The sequence below is a fragment of the Microtus oregoni genome, unplaced genomic scaffold (genome assembly GCF_018167655.1).
Source record: "Microtus oregoni isolate MIOR12 unplaced genomic scaffold, Mior012 000026F_ref0000081, whole genome shotgun sequence".
NCBI lineage: Eukaryota > Metazoa > Chordata > Mammalia > Rodentia > Cricetidae > Microtus > Microtus oregoni.
The window spans coordinates 35,730,187-35,749,363 of record NW_024543085.1 but is presented as its reverse complement, the minus strand read 5'-3'; the positions used below and the strand labels follow the sequence as shown (position 1 = coordinate 35,749,363).

General features: G+C 39.9%; 1 protein-coding gene across 1 annotated transcript in view; it reads right to left on the bottom strand.

Annotated features, from left to right (window-relative positions):
• The window catches only part of LOC121463352, a 116,019-nt gene that overhangs the window by 38,010 nt on the left and 58,832 nt on the right, over window positions 1–19,177 (bottom strand). Inside the window, exon 5 of the mRNA XM_041675527.1 lies at window positions 9,501–9,593. Coding sequence (XP_041531461.1) covers window positions 9,501–9,593 — 93 coding nt within the window. The remainder of the gene's footprint in view (window positions 1–9,500; window positions 9,594–19,177) is intronic.

Below are 19,177 nucleotides of genomic sequence, written 5' to 3'. Positions count from 1 at the left end.
GCCCAACAAGCTGAAAAGCAACATGAAGCCACCAAAAACAAGCGACCTCACAACGGGAGGACAAGAACCCCTTAATCAAGAGGAAGGAGAAAAGATTGACTTCATGAAAGTGATTGACACCCTTAAACAGCATGTAAAAAACGCCCTTGTAGAAATGGATGAGAAATATAACAGAAAGTTTGAAGAATTGAATAAATCAGTGAATGATACCCTAGAAAACCAAGGAAAAACAATCAAACAGATAATGGAAACAGTTCAAGACCTGAAAACTGAAATGGAGGCAAAGAAGAAAACACAAACAGAGGGCCGGCTGGACATGGAAAATCTAGGTAAACGAATAGAGACTACTGAAACAAGCATAACCAGCAGAATACAAGAGATAGAAGAAAGACTCTCAGATTCTGAAGATACCATAGAGAAAATAAACACACTGATCAAAGAAAACAGCAAGTCCAACAAACTCTCATCACAAAACATTCAGGAAATATGGGACACAATAAAAAGACCAAACCTAAGAATAATAGGAGTAGAAGAAGGAGAAGAAGGGCAGCTCAATGGTCCAGAAAATATATTTAATAAAATTATAGAAGAAAACTTTCCCAACCTAAAGAAAGATATTCCTATGAAGGTGCAAGAAGCATACAGAACACCGAATAGGCTGGATCAAAAAAAAACATCCCCTCGCCATATAATTATCAAAACACAAAGCATACAGAATAAGGAAAGAATATTAAGAGCTGCAAAGGAAAAAGGCCAAATTACTTATAAAGGTAAACCTATCAGACTTACACCTGACTTCTCCATGGAAACCATGAAAGCCAGAAGGTCCTGGATAGATGTACTGCAGAAACTGAGAGACCATGGGTGCAAGCCCAGATTACTATACCCAGCCAAGCTTTCCATTCACTATAAATGGAGAAAATAAAATTTTCCAGGATAAAAACAAATTTAAACAATACGCAGCCACAAATCCAGCCTTACAGAAAGTAATTGAAGGAAAATCACTAACCAAGGAGTCCAACAATGACCACAATAACTCAGACATCTAGAGACCCTTCACCAACACAAAACAAAGAAGGAAAACACACAAACTCTACGACTAAAAAAAAATGACCGGAGTTAACAACCACTGGTCATTAATATCACTTAATGTCAATGGACTTAACTCACCTATAAAAAGGCACAAGCTAAGCGATTGGATACGAAAACAGGATCCAACATTCTGCTGTTTACAAGAAACACACCTCAACCACAAAGACAGGCACCTACTCAGAGTAAAGGGCTGGGAAAAGGCCTATCAAGCAAATGGACCTAAGAAACAGGCAGGTGTGGCCATACTAATCTCTAACAAAGTTGACTTTAAACTTAAATCAATCAGAAGAGATGGAGAGGGGCATTTTATACTCATAACAGGAACAGTTCATCAGGATGAAGTCTCAATCCTGAACATCTATGCCCCTAATATAAAAGCACCCACGTACATAAAAGAAACATTGCTAAAATTCAAGGCAGCCATCAAACCGCACACACTAATAGTAGGAGACTTCAACACTCCTCTCTCACCAATGGACAGGTCAATCAGACAGGAACCTAACAGAGAAATAAGAGAATTAGTGGAGGTAATGAATCAAATGGACTTAACAGACATCTATAGAACATTCCATCCAAATAGGAAAGAATATACCTTCTTCTCTGCAGCTCATGGAACCTTCTCGAAAATCGACCACATAGTCGGTAACAAAGCAAACATCCACAGTTACAAAAAAATATTAGTAACCACCTGTGTCTTATCAGATCACCATGGATTAAAGTTAGAATTCAACAATAATGCTACCCCCAGAAAGCATACAAAGTCATGGAAACTGAACAGTCAACTATTGAACCATACCTGGATTAAGGAAGAAATAAAGAAAGAAATTAAAGTCTTCCTGGAATTCAATGAAAATAAAGAAACAACATACTCAAACTTATGGGACACTATGAAAGCAGTCCTAAAGGAAAGTTCATAGCACTAAGTGCCCACTTAAAGAAAACAGAGAAAGCTCACATTGGAGACTTAACAGCCCACCTGAAAGCTCTGGAAAAAAAAGAAGCAGACTCACCTAGGAGGAGTAGAAGACTGGAAATAATCAAACTGAGGGCTGAAATCAACAAAATAGAAACACAGAAAACAATACAAAAAATCAATGAAACAAAAAGCTGGTTCCTGGAGAAAATCAACAAGATTGACAAACCACTATCCAAGCTAATCAAACGGCAGAGAGAGAATTTGCAAATTAATAAGATCAGAAATGAAAAGGGGGACATAACCACAGACACAGAGGAAATTCAGAGAATCATTAGATCTTACTACAAAAGCCTATATGCCACAAAATTGGAAAATGTAAAGGAAATGAATACTTTTTTAGATAAATATCATATACCAAAGTTAAATCAGGACCTAGTGAACAATCTAAATAGACCTGTTAGTCGCAAAGAATTAGAAGAGGTTATCAAAAACCTCCCTACAAAAAAAAAGCCCAGGACCAGATGGTTTCAATGCAGAATTCTACCAGATCTTCCAAGAAGATCTAATACCTATACTCCTTAATGTATTCCACAATATAGAAACAGAAGGGTCATTACCAAACTCCTTTTATGAAGCCACAATTACTCTGATACCAAAACCACTCAAAGACTCAACCAGGAAAGAGAACTCCAGGCCAATCTCACTCATGAATATTGACGCAAAAATCCTCAACAAAATACTGGCAAATCGAATCCAAGAACACATTAGAAAAATTATCCATTATGATCAAGTAGGCTTCATTCCTGAGATGCAGGGCTGATTCAACATACGAAAATCTATCAATGTAATCCAGCATATAAATAAACTGAAAGAAAAAAACCATATGATCATTTCATTAGATGCTGAAAAAGCATTTGACAAAATTCAACATCCATTTATGTTAAAAGTCTTGGAGAGATTAGGGATACAAGGGTCATACCTAAATATAATAAAAGCTATATACAGCAAGCCAACAGCTAACATCAAATTAAACGGAGAGAAACTCAAAGCCATCCCACTTAACTCAGGAACACGACAAGGCTGTCCACTCTCGCCATACCTCTTCAATATAGTGCTTGAAGTTCTAGCAATAGCAATAAGACAACATAATGGAATAGAGGGATTCGAATTGGAAAGGAAGAAGTTAAACTTTCGTTATTTGCAGATGATATGATAGTGTACATAAGCGACCCCAAAAACTCCACCAAAGAACTTTTACAGCTGATAAACAGCTTTAGTAATGTGGCAGGATACAAGATCAACTCCAAAAAATCAGTCACCCTCTTATACACAAAGGATATGGAAGCAGAGAGGGAAATCAGAGAAGCTTCACCATTCACAATAGCCAAAAACAGCATAAAATATCTTGGGGTAAATCTAACCAAGGAAGTGAAAGATCTATTTGACAAGAACTTTAAGGCATTGAAGAAAGAAATTGAAGAGGATACCAAAAAATGGATGGACCTCCCTTGCTCTTGGATTGGGAGGATCAACATAGTAAAAATGGCAATTCTACCAAAGGCTATTTATAGATTCAATGCAATCCCCATCAAGATCCCATCAAAATTCTTCACAGATCTGGAGAGGACAATAATCAACTTTATATGGAAAAACAAAAAACCCAGGATAGCCAAAACAATCCTATACAATAAAGGATCTTCTGGAGGCATTACCATCCCTGACTTCAAACTCTATTACAGAGCTACAGTAATGAAAACAGTGTGGTACTGGCATAAAAACAGAGAAGTCGACCAATGGAATCGTATAGAAGACCCGGATTTTATCCCACAAACCTATGAACACCTCATTTTTGATAAAGGAGCTAAAAGTATACAATGGAAGAAAGAAAGCATCTTCAACAAATGGTGCTGGCACAACTGGATGTCATCCTGTAGAAGAATGAAAATAGACCCTTATCTATCACCGTGCACAAAACTCAAGTCCAAATGGATTAAAGACCTCAATATCAGCCTGAACACACTGAACCTGATAGAAGAGAAAGTGGGAAGTACCCTACAGGAGATGGGCACAGGAGATTGCTTCCTATGTATAACCCCAGAAGCACAGATATTAAGGGCAACATTGAATAAATGGGACCTACTTAAACTGAGAAGCTTCTGTAAAGCAAAGGACACTGTCACTAAGACACAAAGGCAACCTACTGACTGGGAGAAGATCTTCACCAACCCCACAACAGACAAAGGTCTGATCTCCAAAATATATAGAGAACTCAAGAAACTAGACTTTAAAATGCTAATTAACCCAATTAAAAAATGGGGCACTGAACTGAACAGAGAATTCTCAGCAGAGGAAGTTCAAATGGCCAAAAGACACTTAAAGTCGTGCTCAACTTCCTTAGCAATCAGGGAAATGCAAATCAAAACAACTTTGAGATATCATCTTACACCTGTCAGAATGGCTAAAGTCAAAAACACCAAGGATAACCTTTGCTGGAGAGGCTGTGGAGGAACGGGTACCCTCATCCATTGCTGGTGGGAATGCAATCTTGTGCAACCACTGTGGAAGTCAGTGTTTCGGTTTCTCAGGAAATTCGGGATCAACTTACCCCTGGACCCAGCAATACCACTCCTGGGAATATACCCAAGAGATGCTATTTCATATGACAAAAGCATTTGTTCAACTATGTTCATAGCAGTATTATTTGTAATAGCCAGAACCTGGAAACAACCTAGATGCCCTTCAATGGAAGAATGGATGAAGAAAGTATGGAATATATACACGCTAGAGTACTACGCTGCGGTAAAAAACAATGACTTCTCGAATTTTGCATGCAAATGGATGGAAATAGAAAACATTATCCTGAGTGAGGTGTCCCAGACCCAAAAAGATGAACATGGGATGTACTCGCTCATAATTGGTTTCTAGCCATAAATAAGGGCCACGGAGTCTACAATAGGTGAACCTAAAGAAGCTAAGTAAGAAGGTGAACCCAAGGAAAAACATATAGTTATCCTCTTGGCTAAGGGAAGTAGACCAAATTGCCAGGGAGAAAATTAGGATCTTGGGGGTTGGGTGGGATGGGGGTAAGGGGAGATGGGGAGAGAAAAGGTAGAAGGGAAGGAGGGGGGACTTGGGGAATCAGGAGAATTGGGATAAAGGAAAGGTGGATAGGGGAGCACGGGACCACAATTCTTAGTTAAGGGAGCCACTTTAGGGTGGGCAAGAGATTTGACCCTAGAGGGGCTCCCAAGTGCCCAAGATGAGGTTCCCAGTTAGTTCCTTGGGCAGCTGAGGATTGGGAACCTGAAATGACCCTATCCTAGAGCAATACTGACGAATATCTTGCATATCATCATAGAACCTTCATCTGGTCATGGATAGAGATAGAGACAGAGACCCACACATGAGCACTGGACTGAACTCCCAAGGTCCCAATGAGGAGCAGAAGGAGGGAGAACATGAGCAAAGAAGTCGGGACCACGAGGCGTGCACCCACCCACTGAGACAGTGGAGCTGATTTACTGGGAGCTCACCAAGGCCAGCTGGACTGTGACCGAAAAAGCATGGGATAAAACCGGACTTTCTGAACATGGCGAACAATGAGGGCTGATGAGACGCCAAGGACAATGGCACGGGGTTTTGATCCTACTTAATGTGCTGGCTTTGTGGAAGCCTAGCCAGTTTGGATGTTCACCTTCCTAGATATGGACGGAGGGGGGAGGACCTAGGACTTACCACAGGGCAGGGAACCCGGACTGCTCTGTGGACTGGAGAGGGAGGGGGAGAGGAGTGGGGGGAGGGGGAGAAGGGTGGGAGGAGGGGGAGAAGGGTGGGAGGAGGGGGAGGGAAATGGGAGGCTGGGAGGAGGTGGAAACTTGTTTTTTGTTTATGTTTTTTTTCTTCTTTTCTTAATAAAAAAAAAGAAAAGAAAAAAAATCCAATCCCATCACAACTGCACTGGACTGAAACTATAGCACAAGAGTTGAGCATGGTGGTCTGTGCCTGGAATCCCAGAGACTCCAGAGACTGAGGGAGGAGAATCACAAGTTCAAGGCCAACCTGGGCAACTTATCAGGACCATGTTTCAAAATAAAAACTAAATGAATAAAGGGCTGAAGGTGTAGCTCAGTGGTCCAATGCTTACCCAGCATGCCCAAAGCCCTGGGTTCAATCTGCAATACAGCCTATATTTGTATGTGTATGCTGATATATACATATATACATTCATATAAATACATATATTATGTAAGTATAATGTGTAAATATGTATTCATGAATCATGAGGAACAAAATACAAAAGCACAACAGCAAGTAAAAACATAAATTTATTGTTACAAGCTCATCTCATCTGTCCTTTGTAGGACTCCAGTAGCAACCTATGAATGTGAAAAAATTATCATAAACAACATGCATTTCCTTTATCATAACAAAATTAGATTTAAACTTCATGGACCACAAACTTTCCTGTTTTCTTCCAGGAACAATGTTAAATGATGTCCTAGATTTTAAAAACACATCATTTTCTCAAATAAGATCAAGGTTAAATTTGATTTCATTCTTAACCTAGAAGTAATAATAAAAACTAAAATAAATTATAAAGATTCCATATTACATTAGGAAAACTATATTTTAAGGTCTACAAAACATAGCTTTACTAATGTTTATATGTTGTAGGTTCAATAGAAATCTGAGCTCTTTTCAATTATACAGAAAAGTTTATGTTACCCCCTTGAGATACATAGACAAAACGATGCCTTATTATATTCAGAAATCTATACTCGAGTGTTTCTTCCTAAGGGCTATGAAGACAAGGGGCTAAACAAGTAGTGTTAATCACTTCTTTATTTTATCTTATCCATTTTTGAGGCAGGGTCTCATTAGGCAGCCTAGACTCACAGCATTCCTCCGGCCTCAGCCTCCTTGTTCTGGGAAGCAGGCATGAGCAAGTGTGAGCAGTATCCTTACCCAATTCTTTCTCTTGTTCTCAATTCCTGCCCTCCTCCTGTCCCACCTTTCACCTACTCCTCAGAAAAGGTAAGGCTTCCCATGGGGAGTCAACAAAGTCTAACACATACCTTAGAGGCAGGACCAAGGCTCTTCCCCCTATATCTAGACTGACCAGGTATCCCTCCAAAGATAATATGCTCCAAGATGCCAGATGCCAGTTCAATCCTGGTCCCACTGTCAGTGGCCCCACAAGCTGCTCGAGCCTCACAACTGTCGCTCACATTCAGTGTCCCTAGGTTGGTCCTATGCAGGTTCCCCTGCTATCAGTTCAGAGCCCGTGAGTTCTCACTAGCTCTGGGTCAGCTGTTTCTGTGGGTATCACCTTCATGGTCTTGACCCTTTTGCTCATATTATTGTTCCTGCCTCTCTTGGACTGATCTCTGGAAGTTCGGTGCTGTGGATCTCTGTATCTACTTCCATCAGTTGCTGGATTAAGGTTCTATGATGACAATTTAGGTAGTCATCAATTTGATTACAGGGGAAGGCCAGTTCAGGCATCCTCTAGAGTGTTCCTTAGAGTCTTAGCTTGGGTCATTCTTGTGGATTCCTGGTAATTTCCCTAGTTTCTCGCTAGCACCTTAATGGCCTCCTCTATCAAGTTATAGCTTTCCTTTCTCTACGTCTCTGTCATTCCTCCTTCTTGAGCATCCCATTCCCTTATGTTCTCTTCCTAGCTCTCCCTGTCCCCTACTCCCCTTCTTCTGTCTCTTCTCCCCACCCCTCATACACACTCCCCAATTTTCTCAGGAGATCCTGTCTGTTTCCCCTTCCTAGGAGGATCCATGTATGTCTTTCTTATGGTTCTTCTTGTTAGCTATCTTCTCTGTGATCATGGACCATATGCTGGTTATCCTTTGTTTTACATCTAATACCCACTTATAAGTGAGTACATAACATGTTTGTCTATCTGGGTCTGGGTTACCTCACTCAGGATGTTTTTTTCTAGTTCTATCCATGTGCATGCAAATTCCAATGTGTGATCATTTTTTACCACTGAGTTAGTATTTCTTTATGTAAATGTACCACATTTTCTTTATTCATTCTTCTGTTGAGGGGCACTTAGGTTGCTTCCAGGTTCCAGGTTCCAGTATTATGAAAAATACTGCTATGAACAAGGCAAATGTCTTTGTGGTATGAGTGTTCATCCTTTGGGTATATGCCCAAGAGTGGTATTGCTGAGTCTTGAGGTAGACTGATTCCCAATTTTCAGAGAAACCGCCACACTGATTTCCAAAGTGGCTGTACAAGTTTGCATTCTCACCAGCAATGAAGGAGTGTAGACTTTGCATGCTTTCTTTCACTTAGTAATAAACACTATGTTTCCTCCGAGTCTTGGCAAAACTGGATAATTCTTTTTTCGTTTTTCATGCTAAATAATCAATTACTTGGGTATGCAACTCTACTTACCCACTGACCTATTAAAGGGCACCTTCATTTCTTCCAAGTTTTGTCAGTTATTTATAAAGACACTATAAACATCCATGTGCAGATATTTTTCTATGCACAATGACTGTTAACTCTGTTGGATAACTTCCAGTGAGCACAATTGCTGGACTACGTGGTATGAGTAAGTTCAGTTTTCTGGGAAACCTCTCATTTTCTATTTTGGTTATCCTGGATTTTGGTTATTCTAATAGGTAACGCGACTAAACCATTTGGCATTTCTACCATCAATGAATGACAGTTCCTATAGCTCCACCCTTATCAGCATTCAATATTGCCCATGCTCTGGATGCTGGCCATTCTAATTGGTATAACATCTGACTAAGGGTAAGTGATAGTAATATTAAAACAAAGACAGGGCTAGGGATAAAGCTCAGGAGTGCGAGCTTGCCCAGCATACAAGAGGTGTGTTCTCTAGCACTGGCTGCCAAACAACCTTAAAAGTGACTGAAAAATAGAGAGACTCATACATCTGAACAAGCAGCACCTCATCCTATAAATGCAGTACTAAGAGTTCTAGCTTTCTACGCAACAGGGGTGATGTGAGTGGGCAGAGAGGTGTTTTCTTGAGAGACACTGTCATCTGAGGAGACCTTGTCCTCAGAGAACCCATGAGGCCATCACAGAGCTGCTGTGCACCAGGATGCACAACATAACAGGTTCAGCCCATCCGTACCCATTCTGCCTCCTGTCTCAGTCAACGTCTGAGATCTAATCTTGCTGTGTAGTCCAAGATTAACTGCAACTCAAGATCTCCCACTTCATCCTAAGTGCTTATATTTATAGAGCCTTGTTTGTTTTATTTAATTTCGTCAAACAAAATTTATTGCATATAATCCCTTCTTTTTGCTGGGAGGAAGGTTTACCAAAAGCAAGGAAGGAAAAGTACAGGAGCAAAGCTTAGGGCTGTATTAGCTGTGAGCAACAGCCCTAAAATAATGAACTCCAACAGTTTCCTTAATTCTTGTCGCCACTGTTCTAGAACTAATTTTTATTCTTGTCCCCTTAAAAATGTTCCTGGATGGGGAGGGGAGGATCCTACCTCCTGCAGTGTCCCATCTCCTCCAGCAACGATGATCACATCTGTGTTTTCCATCAGTTCCAAGAGCTTCTTGGCCTGTCCCTCATAATCTGTCTGAAATGTAAAAGAACGCTCTGGTAAATCTGTCACTGTAGGAACACAAGTTCAAAGGATGAAAAGATGAGATACGCTGTCTAAAGTTTAAATTGACTCTATTTTCTCAAGAAAATTTTATGAAAACAACTAGGTATGAATTTTTATACTTTTATACTTTCTGAGTCAGGATTATACTTCAGAAACTATCTACTCAGCTCCTTATTTTAAAAATAAATTCAAGCCCAATAACTTGTTTCAGTGATACAGCTAGTCAGCCAGCGGGCTCATTTCCAGTCCAGTGTGGCTTCTGTGACACTGGTGACAGGAAGTCAAGTGCACATGCAAATGGGGAAGCAGATGTAATGGAAAGAGCACAGACTGCAGCACCCAAGAGACCCACAGCAAATCTAGACTCTGCTACTTTTCAGCTGAATGGGCTTAAACTCACTGGATCTTAATTTCCTCATCAATGAATTTCCATGCATCAAGGGAAGGGTAACCAAGGCTTCCTGCACTATTGCTGCACAGCACAATCTAAGGCAGCTAGAAAAGTGTTTGCAACTGGAACTCTGCTAAGGTGATGGAGATTGGTATTTTTCTTTTGTTTGCTATGATATTACAAAAAATGCAGGTGTGTTTTGAAGTTATCACAGAAGAGTACTTCACCTTCCCATTTTTATAAGAATGCTCATCTCAGATACACGCATACATGTAAATGTACATTTCAGCCACCACCAGGAGTGCATTGATGTGTACGGCCCTGAAGACAAATGCTAAGAGATTAAAGGGCATAAAGTCAGTGAAATAGAAATATTACCTCCAATCCAAAACACACTAGACACACCAGCAGGCCAAACCTAAATACTAATCATCAGACGGGATAAAACACCTGTAGTATAATTTGAACTATCTGGGCTTTGTGCTCTGTTCTAGCAGAGAGCTCTGAAGATACAGAAGATCTCCGATACTCACAGGAAGCGCCCCTCACACACCAGACTATGTGCTACAGAGGTAGCTTTGGGAGGATCCCTGGGTGGCTTGGAGATGGGAGCTGGTCACCAGAGAGCAGCAGATGATTTAACGGTTAGAACTGTGAGCTCCTCACCCTGACTTCCAGGGAAGAGAGAGGAGCCCAGGTGAGCTTGTTCATCAGGGCTCAATGATTTCATCTGTGTCGTTTGAAAGAAAATGGCCTTCAAAAGGGGTAGCACTATTAGGAAGTGTGGCTTGTTGGAGGAAATGTCACTGTCAGGTGTTGCGGGAGGTCCTTCTGCTCCTCCAGCCAATAGCCCCTGAGATACCAGCCCATTGGGGCGTGGTCTCTCTCTTTAAAAAAGCGGCCTCTTCCCTCCTTGCTCTCTCTTACTTCCTGCTCTGCTTCCAGTGACTAGACTCCTTCCTGATTGCGCAGAGGGCTGTTGTCTGGGATGGTGATCTGTAAGTTTTTTCCCCTTTAAATAAATACCACCTTATTAATCATAATTCCAAACTGCTGTGGAATTGTTTGTGACTTACGCCTTCACCTGGCGCCCAACGTTTGGATTTAGGACCTCTCCTTCCCCTGCTTGGCTGATGGCCATGAGTTCGGCTTGGTGCAAGCCCTCCCTTCCTCAGCCGCGGCCTGTGCCTTGAGGCCTGTGCCTTGAGCGTGGAGCTGGTCATAGACTGGAAATGTCTCCTAACAATCTTTGGAAGTCATTAAGAGTCTTTAACCTGTTTCTCCTAATTTGTGCCTTTTGCGTTTTAATTTTCTCTAACCCTATTCTGTAACCTAGGTAATTAATAGAGTTTCCTCTTTGAATCTTTTCAGGGGCAATTTGTAATCCCCACTTAGGCAAGACTTTCTTTTAAGGACTTCCAAAGATTGTTAGGAGACATTTCCAGTCTACGACCTGCTGTTGAGAAAACACCTGATCTAATAGTTCATTTAAACAAAACCTTAGATGGTGATAAAGATTTGAATAGTCCAAGAAAACTGACAGCTGAAGCAGAAAAGGAACTGACAATGATTGAGGAAAAATTACAGGAGGCACATGTGGATAGGGTGAACCCAAATCTTAGCTGCATCCTAGTCATATTGCCTTCCAGAATTTCTCCTACAGGGATTCTAATGCAGAGGGAAGATATTATTTTAGAGTGGATATTTATACCTAATAAACCAAGTAAAAATATTAAAAACTAAATGGAAAAAGTCTCTGAATTAATTATAAAAGGTAAGCTGAGACTTCGTCAACTAGCAGGTATAGACCCAGTAGAAATTATAGTGCCTTTTACTACTGAAGAAATAAAAAAGTTATGGGAAGACAATGAACCGTGGCAAAGAGCTTGTGCTAATTTTTTGGAAGAAATTAATAGCAACTATCCCAAAAGTGGTAGACTTAACCTCACAAAGAGAACTTCTTGGATTCTTCCTAGAATTGTACGTGATGCTCCAATAACTGGAGCCCGTATGTTCTATACTGATGCAAATAAATCAGGGAAAGCAGGTTACAAGTCAGATGAATTGAGTAAGGTGGAACAAAGCCCTTATAATTCTGTCCAGAAGGCAGAATTATATGCCATTCTTATGGTGCTAAGGGATTTTAAAGAACCTCTTAATATAGTTACAGATTCACAATATGCAGAAAGAGTTATCTTGCATATTGAAACCGCTGAATTTATACCAGATGACACAGAGTTGACTTCATTGTTTATCCAGGTACAAGACATAATCAGGAACAGGCTTTGTCTGATGTACATAACACACATCCGGTCCCATACAGGTCTGCCTGGTCCTCTAGCCCAAGGCAACGCTGAGATTGATCAATTATTGATTGGAAGTGTGTTGCAGGCCTCAGAATTTCATAAAAGCATCATGTCAATAGTAAGGGACTAAAGAAAGAATTTTCCATTACTTGGCAACAAGCTAAGGACATTATAAAGAAATGTCCTACTTGTTCTTTCTATAATCAAACACCGTTGCCTGCAGGAAGTAACCCAAAGGGTACTAAGAGAAATGAAATCTGGCAGATGGATGTGTTCCACTTTATGGAATTTGGTAAATTAAAATATGTACACCACACCATAGACATGTATTCAGGTTTTCAATGGGCTACTGCCCTGAGCTCAGAAAAGGCTGATTCAGTAATCACACATTTATTGGAAGTTATGGCCATCATGGGTATACCTGCACAAATAAAGACAGATAATGGTCCAGCATATGTATATAAGAAAATGAAACGTTTTTTTGATTATTATAATATACAACACATTACAGGTATACCAAATAATCCTACAGGTCAGGCAGGTATAGAAAGATCAAATCGTACTACAAAGGATATGCTGAACAAACAGAAAGGGACCGAAAATACCCCCAGAAATAGATTACGTAATGCTTTATTTTTTTAATATTTATTTATTTATTATGTATACAATATTCTGTCTGTATGCCTGAAGGCCAGAAGAGGGCGCCAGACCTCTTTACAGATGGTTGTGAGCCACCATGTGGTTGCTGGGAATTGAACTCAGGACCTTTGGAAGAGCAGGCAATGCTCTTAACCACTGAGCCATCTCTCCAGCCCCCTACATAATGCTTTATTAACCTTGAATTTTCTTAACGCTAATGAGAAAGGAACGACAGCAGCAGAAAGACATTGGATAATGGAAAAGTCTGCTGAACTAAATCAACCGATTTATTTCAAAGATGTGCTGACCTCTCAATGGAAGCCAGGAGATGTGCTACATTGGGGAAGGGGTTTTGCTCTTGTTTCCACAGAAGAAAAATTGTGGATACCATCAAAATTAATAAAGTTTCGATTTGAAGAGGAGAAACCTCTTGGAAAGGAGAAATGACAGCTCATCCAAAATGATGATATTTATACAAGTGGTAAGAAAAACATATAGAATGGGGGCAGGGTTCTCTTCTTATCTCTGCAGGAAAACACTCATCTTCAGAAAATTCAAGGAACCCTGGATATTTGAATACTGACAGATGGAAACTATTTACCACCCAATAAGAATCAGCAAGTAAATAAAATAGGTCTCGTAAGTAAAATTATTCTACTCTTATCTTTAAATATGTATTAATGTGCATTTATTTATAAATATATAGAGCTGGTTTTGAAGTTGGACTATGGCTCAGTACCTCTCCAATTCCAAGCCTGTTGGTAAGAGAAAAACCCAGAGTTTCTGGAGTTTCTGTCTCATGTCAAGAGCCATGATATGGGACAGCAAGAAATATGAGATTAGAAAACATCTTTGCTTTTCTTCATATCTATTATACTTTTCATTGAATATATCTATCATGCCTTTCATTGAATATATATATATATGTATATATGTCTATATATGTCTATATGATTAATGTTTAAGTTTTTCACAATGAACAAAATGAGTTTTTCCTGAAGTGACATTTGAAGTTTCCAGGAAGAAGATGGGGCCCCATAACAACAACTCCACCTGGTTGATATGACGTCATGATACTGATAGCGCTACTACAAGACCTGTTTTGGGTACCAGCTGCACAAGACAGTTCCAACTTGGTTAGCTGAAATGGTGCACATCTTATACAACATTTTGGCCAGACCTGCACAAAATACTCAGAGACTATTTGCAATTTTAAAAGACATTGATCTTGAAATTTAACCATCATTTTACTTTCACAGGATCCCCCAGAAAGAACGTCGACCCCATGACAGCTGGAAGTAATTCTAGAGGACGACGTCCCCTCTCCCAGTAAAGTTTGCCCTTGGGTTTAGGGACATCATTTAGGGGTTGATTATAATTAGTATACGTTTGACGGTTGGGGGAGGAATTTTATAAGCTCAGGGATCATTTGAAAAAAAAAAAGACAGATAATGGGATGATGGTATGATGATTGGTACATGTTGGTACACGTGAGTTATTGTTTTGAGTCAAATATATTGGTATCGATTCTTATATATTGATACAAAGTGAAATTATATTGACTATTGTATGCATGCATGTTTCCACCTCTGTTTAAAACATTTTTATGTATTGACATATATTGTATTGATATATATATATATTGTATATATTTACATTTGCAGTGTACATTTCTACCTCTGATTAAGATACTTATATAATGTTTGTGTATTGATATATATTTACCATACTGCAATGTATATTTGTACATTGTTTATATTTGGAGGTCATTGTCCTCATTTGTTTCACAGTCGTTTATTGTCTTAGTCTTTAAAGTTAGATAGATATTGAGAATTATATAGATCAATAGTCATCTAAGTTTGTCATTTATAATTAGACTAATCAGGTTCTCTAGATATATAGAGATTATACTCAGTATGGATAGATAATCTTCAACCTCTTCAAAGAGCTGTAGAAAATGGCCTTTAATCTAACTCAGAGTTTTGTGATAGTGAAACACAATTGCTCTTGGCAGCACCAATCTTTTCCCGAGAGAATGTTGAGCACCAAAGACACTCCACCTGGAGCCTATCTTTTTGGCTGAACTGGTCTTTGGGCAAAGAAATGCCCATACCTCAACTACTGACAGAGATACAAAATATCCATGAATGGAAAAAAACAGGACTGTCATGTCTGGAAGCGGAGCAGGAAGTAAGAGAGAGACCTTTTTCTCAAGCCTCTCAGTGTGACAGTCAGTCTACTTCCTGTTGCTCTGAGTCAAGATGTGGGACTCTCAGCTCCATTTCTCCTGTGCCGCCATGCTTCCCTTCATGATCATAAAGGACCAACCTCTGAAAATGTAAGTGAGCCACCCTCAACTAATGTTTTCTTGATAAGAGTTGCGCTGGTCACTGTGTCTCCTCACAGCAATAGTAAACCCTAGACTTCATCCATGAGCTCCACACAGGAACTCCTACACGTACATTTATGTCAAGAGAAATTATGCACAAACAGTAAAATGTTAGTACTCTGGGTGAAGTAGATAAATATATATGTTTTGTTTTTGTAACTCGTTTTGCATATCCAAACTTTTTTCCAAATAAAACTTAATATAAAAGATAAGAAATCAACCTTTCAAAAACTAATAATTTCAACTAAACTAATAAGAAGAAAATATTAATATTTCTACTAAGATTAAAATTTCTAATACCTATTTTCTGAATATGTAAGATAAATCACATAATAGTTTTCATATGTAATTGCTGAGTATCTTAAATTAGAAAAATCATAGGCTTTTCGTATTGAGAAATTTTTTTTTGCCCATCTTTTTTTTTCTTTCTTTTTTTTTATTGAGAAAAGGAAAAAAAAGTATCCGCCTCCTCCCAGCCTCCCATTTCCCTCCCCCTCCTCCCACCATTCTCCCCCTCCCCCCACTCCTCCCCCTCCCTCTCCAGTCCAAAGAGCAGTAGGTTCCCTGCCCTGTGGAAAACCAAGGTCCGCCCCCCTCCAACCATGTCTAAAAAGGTGAACATCCAAACTGGCTAGGCTTCCACAAAGTCAGAACATGAAATAGGATCAAAACCCCGTGCCATTGTCCTTGGCTTTTCATCAGACCTCATTGTTTGCCATGTTCAGAGAGTTCGGTTTTATCCCATGCTTTTTCAGTCACAGTCCAGCTGGCCTTGGTGAGCTCCCAATAGATCAGCCCCACTGTCTCAGTGGGTGGGTGCACCCCTCGTGGTCCTGATTTCCTTGCTCATCTTCTCCCTCCTTTCGCTCGAGAAATTTTTAAATTTGTTTGGTCTGAAGATGTCATTATAGGTACGAAGGAAACTGTCCTTTCTTGTTAAAACATATACAGTCAAATGTTTAGGGAAAAAATGTGACAGTGTTTTATTTACATCAGAGAATGCACCTACTCTGTGAGGATGGTTGGTGAAGACATGGGCCACACAACCGTCACCTCAACCTAACATGTGAGTGGGGCCATCAGAAGTATGCTCTACCCAATCCACTAAGGATTCCTGAGGAGACTAACACCGACTGTTGACCAACAAGATCCTGATCAGGAAATCAATTATCTGAGCTAAGGCGCTAAGTCCCAATGCACAGCTAGCAGAGAAATGGGTTTACACATATATGCAGTTGGCAGGAGAGAGGGCTCAGTCACTAAAAGCTGAGGTCCACATGCAAAATCTACCAACATAACAAACGTTTATGGACCAAATTGTCTTTAAACTGTCTTGTGTTTATTCCTTGAGAATTAATCATCTCAAGATATAAACATAAAAAGCAGACAAAACTGTCTATAGAAATGGGCAAATGCACAATCATGCTAGGAGATTTGCAACTCCGTGACAGGATAGCTTAAAGTTATTATTATCAATAAAAACAAAATAAAAAAATTAAAAAGGGGAGGAGAAAAGTTTGCAGTACACAGTGAACAGACTTGGATGCAGGTCATAAACAGAACACAATTTATCAGTTGATATGAATTACTCTTAGGCATGCACAGAACACTCATAAAAACAGACACAAACACCAATCCCAATAAGCTTTAAGATCCTGAACTTATATAGACTATGTCTTTGACAACAATGCAGTTAATTCAGAAATCACTGACAAAATGATTCCCAGAAAAACTTAGATCTAGAAATAAAATAGCTCAAAGGCCAAATAAAAATCACGATGGAAATGAGATTATAGTTAGACATGATAATGAAAGAACTGTGTCAGAGGTCATGGGACATGGATACATGAATGAAGCAACAGAGTTTAGAGCTTTAAATACATACTGGGGGGGATAAAATCAACCCATGAGAGCAACACAACAGAGAACAGAAAAACTAAATACATACATACGTACAAACATAACTGAAGAAAATAATTTTTAAAGAAAGACAGAAATGAACCAACCTTGTCAGTGAGAAAATCAACAGGCAAACTGGGTCTTGAGCAGGAACTAATTAAACTGAAAACCATCTTGGGGACTACAGAGCAGGCACAGCTAAGGTGGGGGGTGAAGTGGACACCACACAAGCTACAGAAAGTTAAGAGATGACAGGAGCACATTACGGACAACTGGATGACAACTGACTTGAAGACCAAGGAGGAGGAATGAATTCCCTGAAGAACGTACACTGCCCAAGAGAAACAGAACTTCTGCACTCGCTGTACTATTTGGAAAGCCATGCAGTGTCTCCCCTCAGCAAAGCTCCAGGCCCAGAGTTTACCCGAGAGTTTCATCAAATGATAAGGAACTACTATTGGTCTTACAGCATCACCCTCAGGGCTCTCATCCCTAGACTGCAGCACATATAGATGCTCATGAAAATGGTTTCTCCTTTCTCCTGACCCCAAAGGCAAACAACTGCAAGATCAAGCCTGACAAGTTAGAAAAGAGAATTCACAAGTGAATGGCCAGTTACAGGACATGACCTTCTAATGACCTTCTAATCGCTAAGAGACACTCAAAGTGTAATTTAGGAATAGAATACTATCAGTCCAGTCAACATTCTAGGATGGAGAAGGAGGGGCTTAGGAGTTGTCACCACTAATTAAGGAGCTAGTGCTAACTGGTGGCTTCTCAGGAAGGAAGAGATAAGTTGTCATTAAGGGACAGTCCCTGGTAGGTCCACTACACTCCAATGGAGGGCAGCAAACAATCCACTGAATTATTTTTTTAAAAGACATGAAGAAGGGATTGAGGAACTAGGGGTTACAGTTGGGGGACAGATCTGAGATGAGGTGGGTAAGTAGTAGGGGATGAGAATTATCAAAATACATTATATGAAACTCTCAAAGTATCAATAAAATATTATTAAAAACAGTACTTTAGCAAGGAGGGATATATGACAGGGTCTAGAGGGAGGAAATAGAAGGGAGAAATGATACAATTATATTAATTTCAAAAAAATTTTAAGAAGAAATAAACCCAGGTTTGAAACACTGGAGGGGCAGGGGCTGACGAGATGGCTCAGCAGTAAAGTGCACTTGCTGCTCTTCCTGCAGATCTGGTTTGAGTCCCAGCACCCACATGGTGGCTCACAACTGTCTATAGCTGCAGTTCCAGGGAACACAACATCCTCTTCTGGCTTCTGTAGATACAAGGCGTGTGTGCAATGTTCATATGTACACATAATTCTCTTTAAGTAATTAAAAATAAATATAGCAAAGGCTGGTTTTGAATAAGTGCCCCCCCAGACACACATATGATATTTGAAGTTCACCATAATGGAAACCTGAGACAGTGTCTAAAATTTACAATTTATCCTAACTTATTTTGTCCTTTTTTTCCTTCTTTCCTAAAATCTCAAAACTTTAATGGTTTACTTTTTTAAATTGCCAGTCACAAATAATTCTTAAAAAGGAAGAAAATGTTTACCTACTAATGGAACTACGTAGAAATTAAACCACTCAAAGTGTACGGCTTTGTATTTTGGGGAACACACTCTGACAACTAAGAGATAACTCCACCTGCTGCCTCGCAGATGGAAACTATAGGGTCCCCACACACCCATGTGAGCCCATGCTCCACACACCCATGTGAGCCCGTGCTCCACACACCCATGTGAGCCCGTGCTCCTCACACCCATGTGAGTTGTATTCCACACACCCATGTGAGCCTGTGCTCCACACACCCATGTGAGTTGTATTCCACACACCCATGTGAGCCCGTGCTCCACACACCCATGTGAGCCCATGCTCCACACACCCATGTGAGCCCGTGCTCCACACAC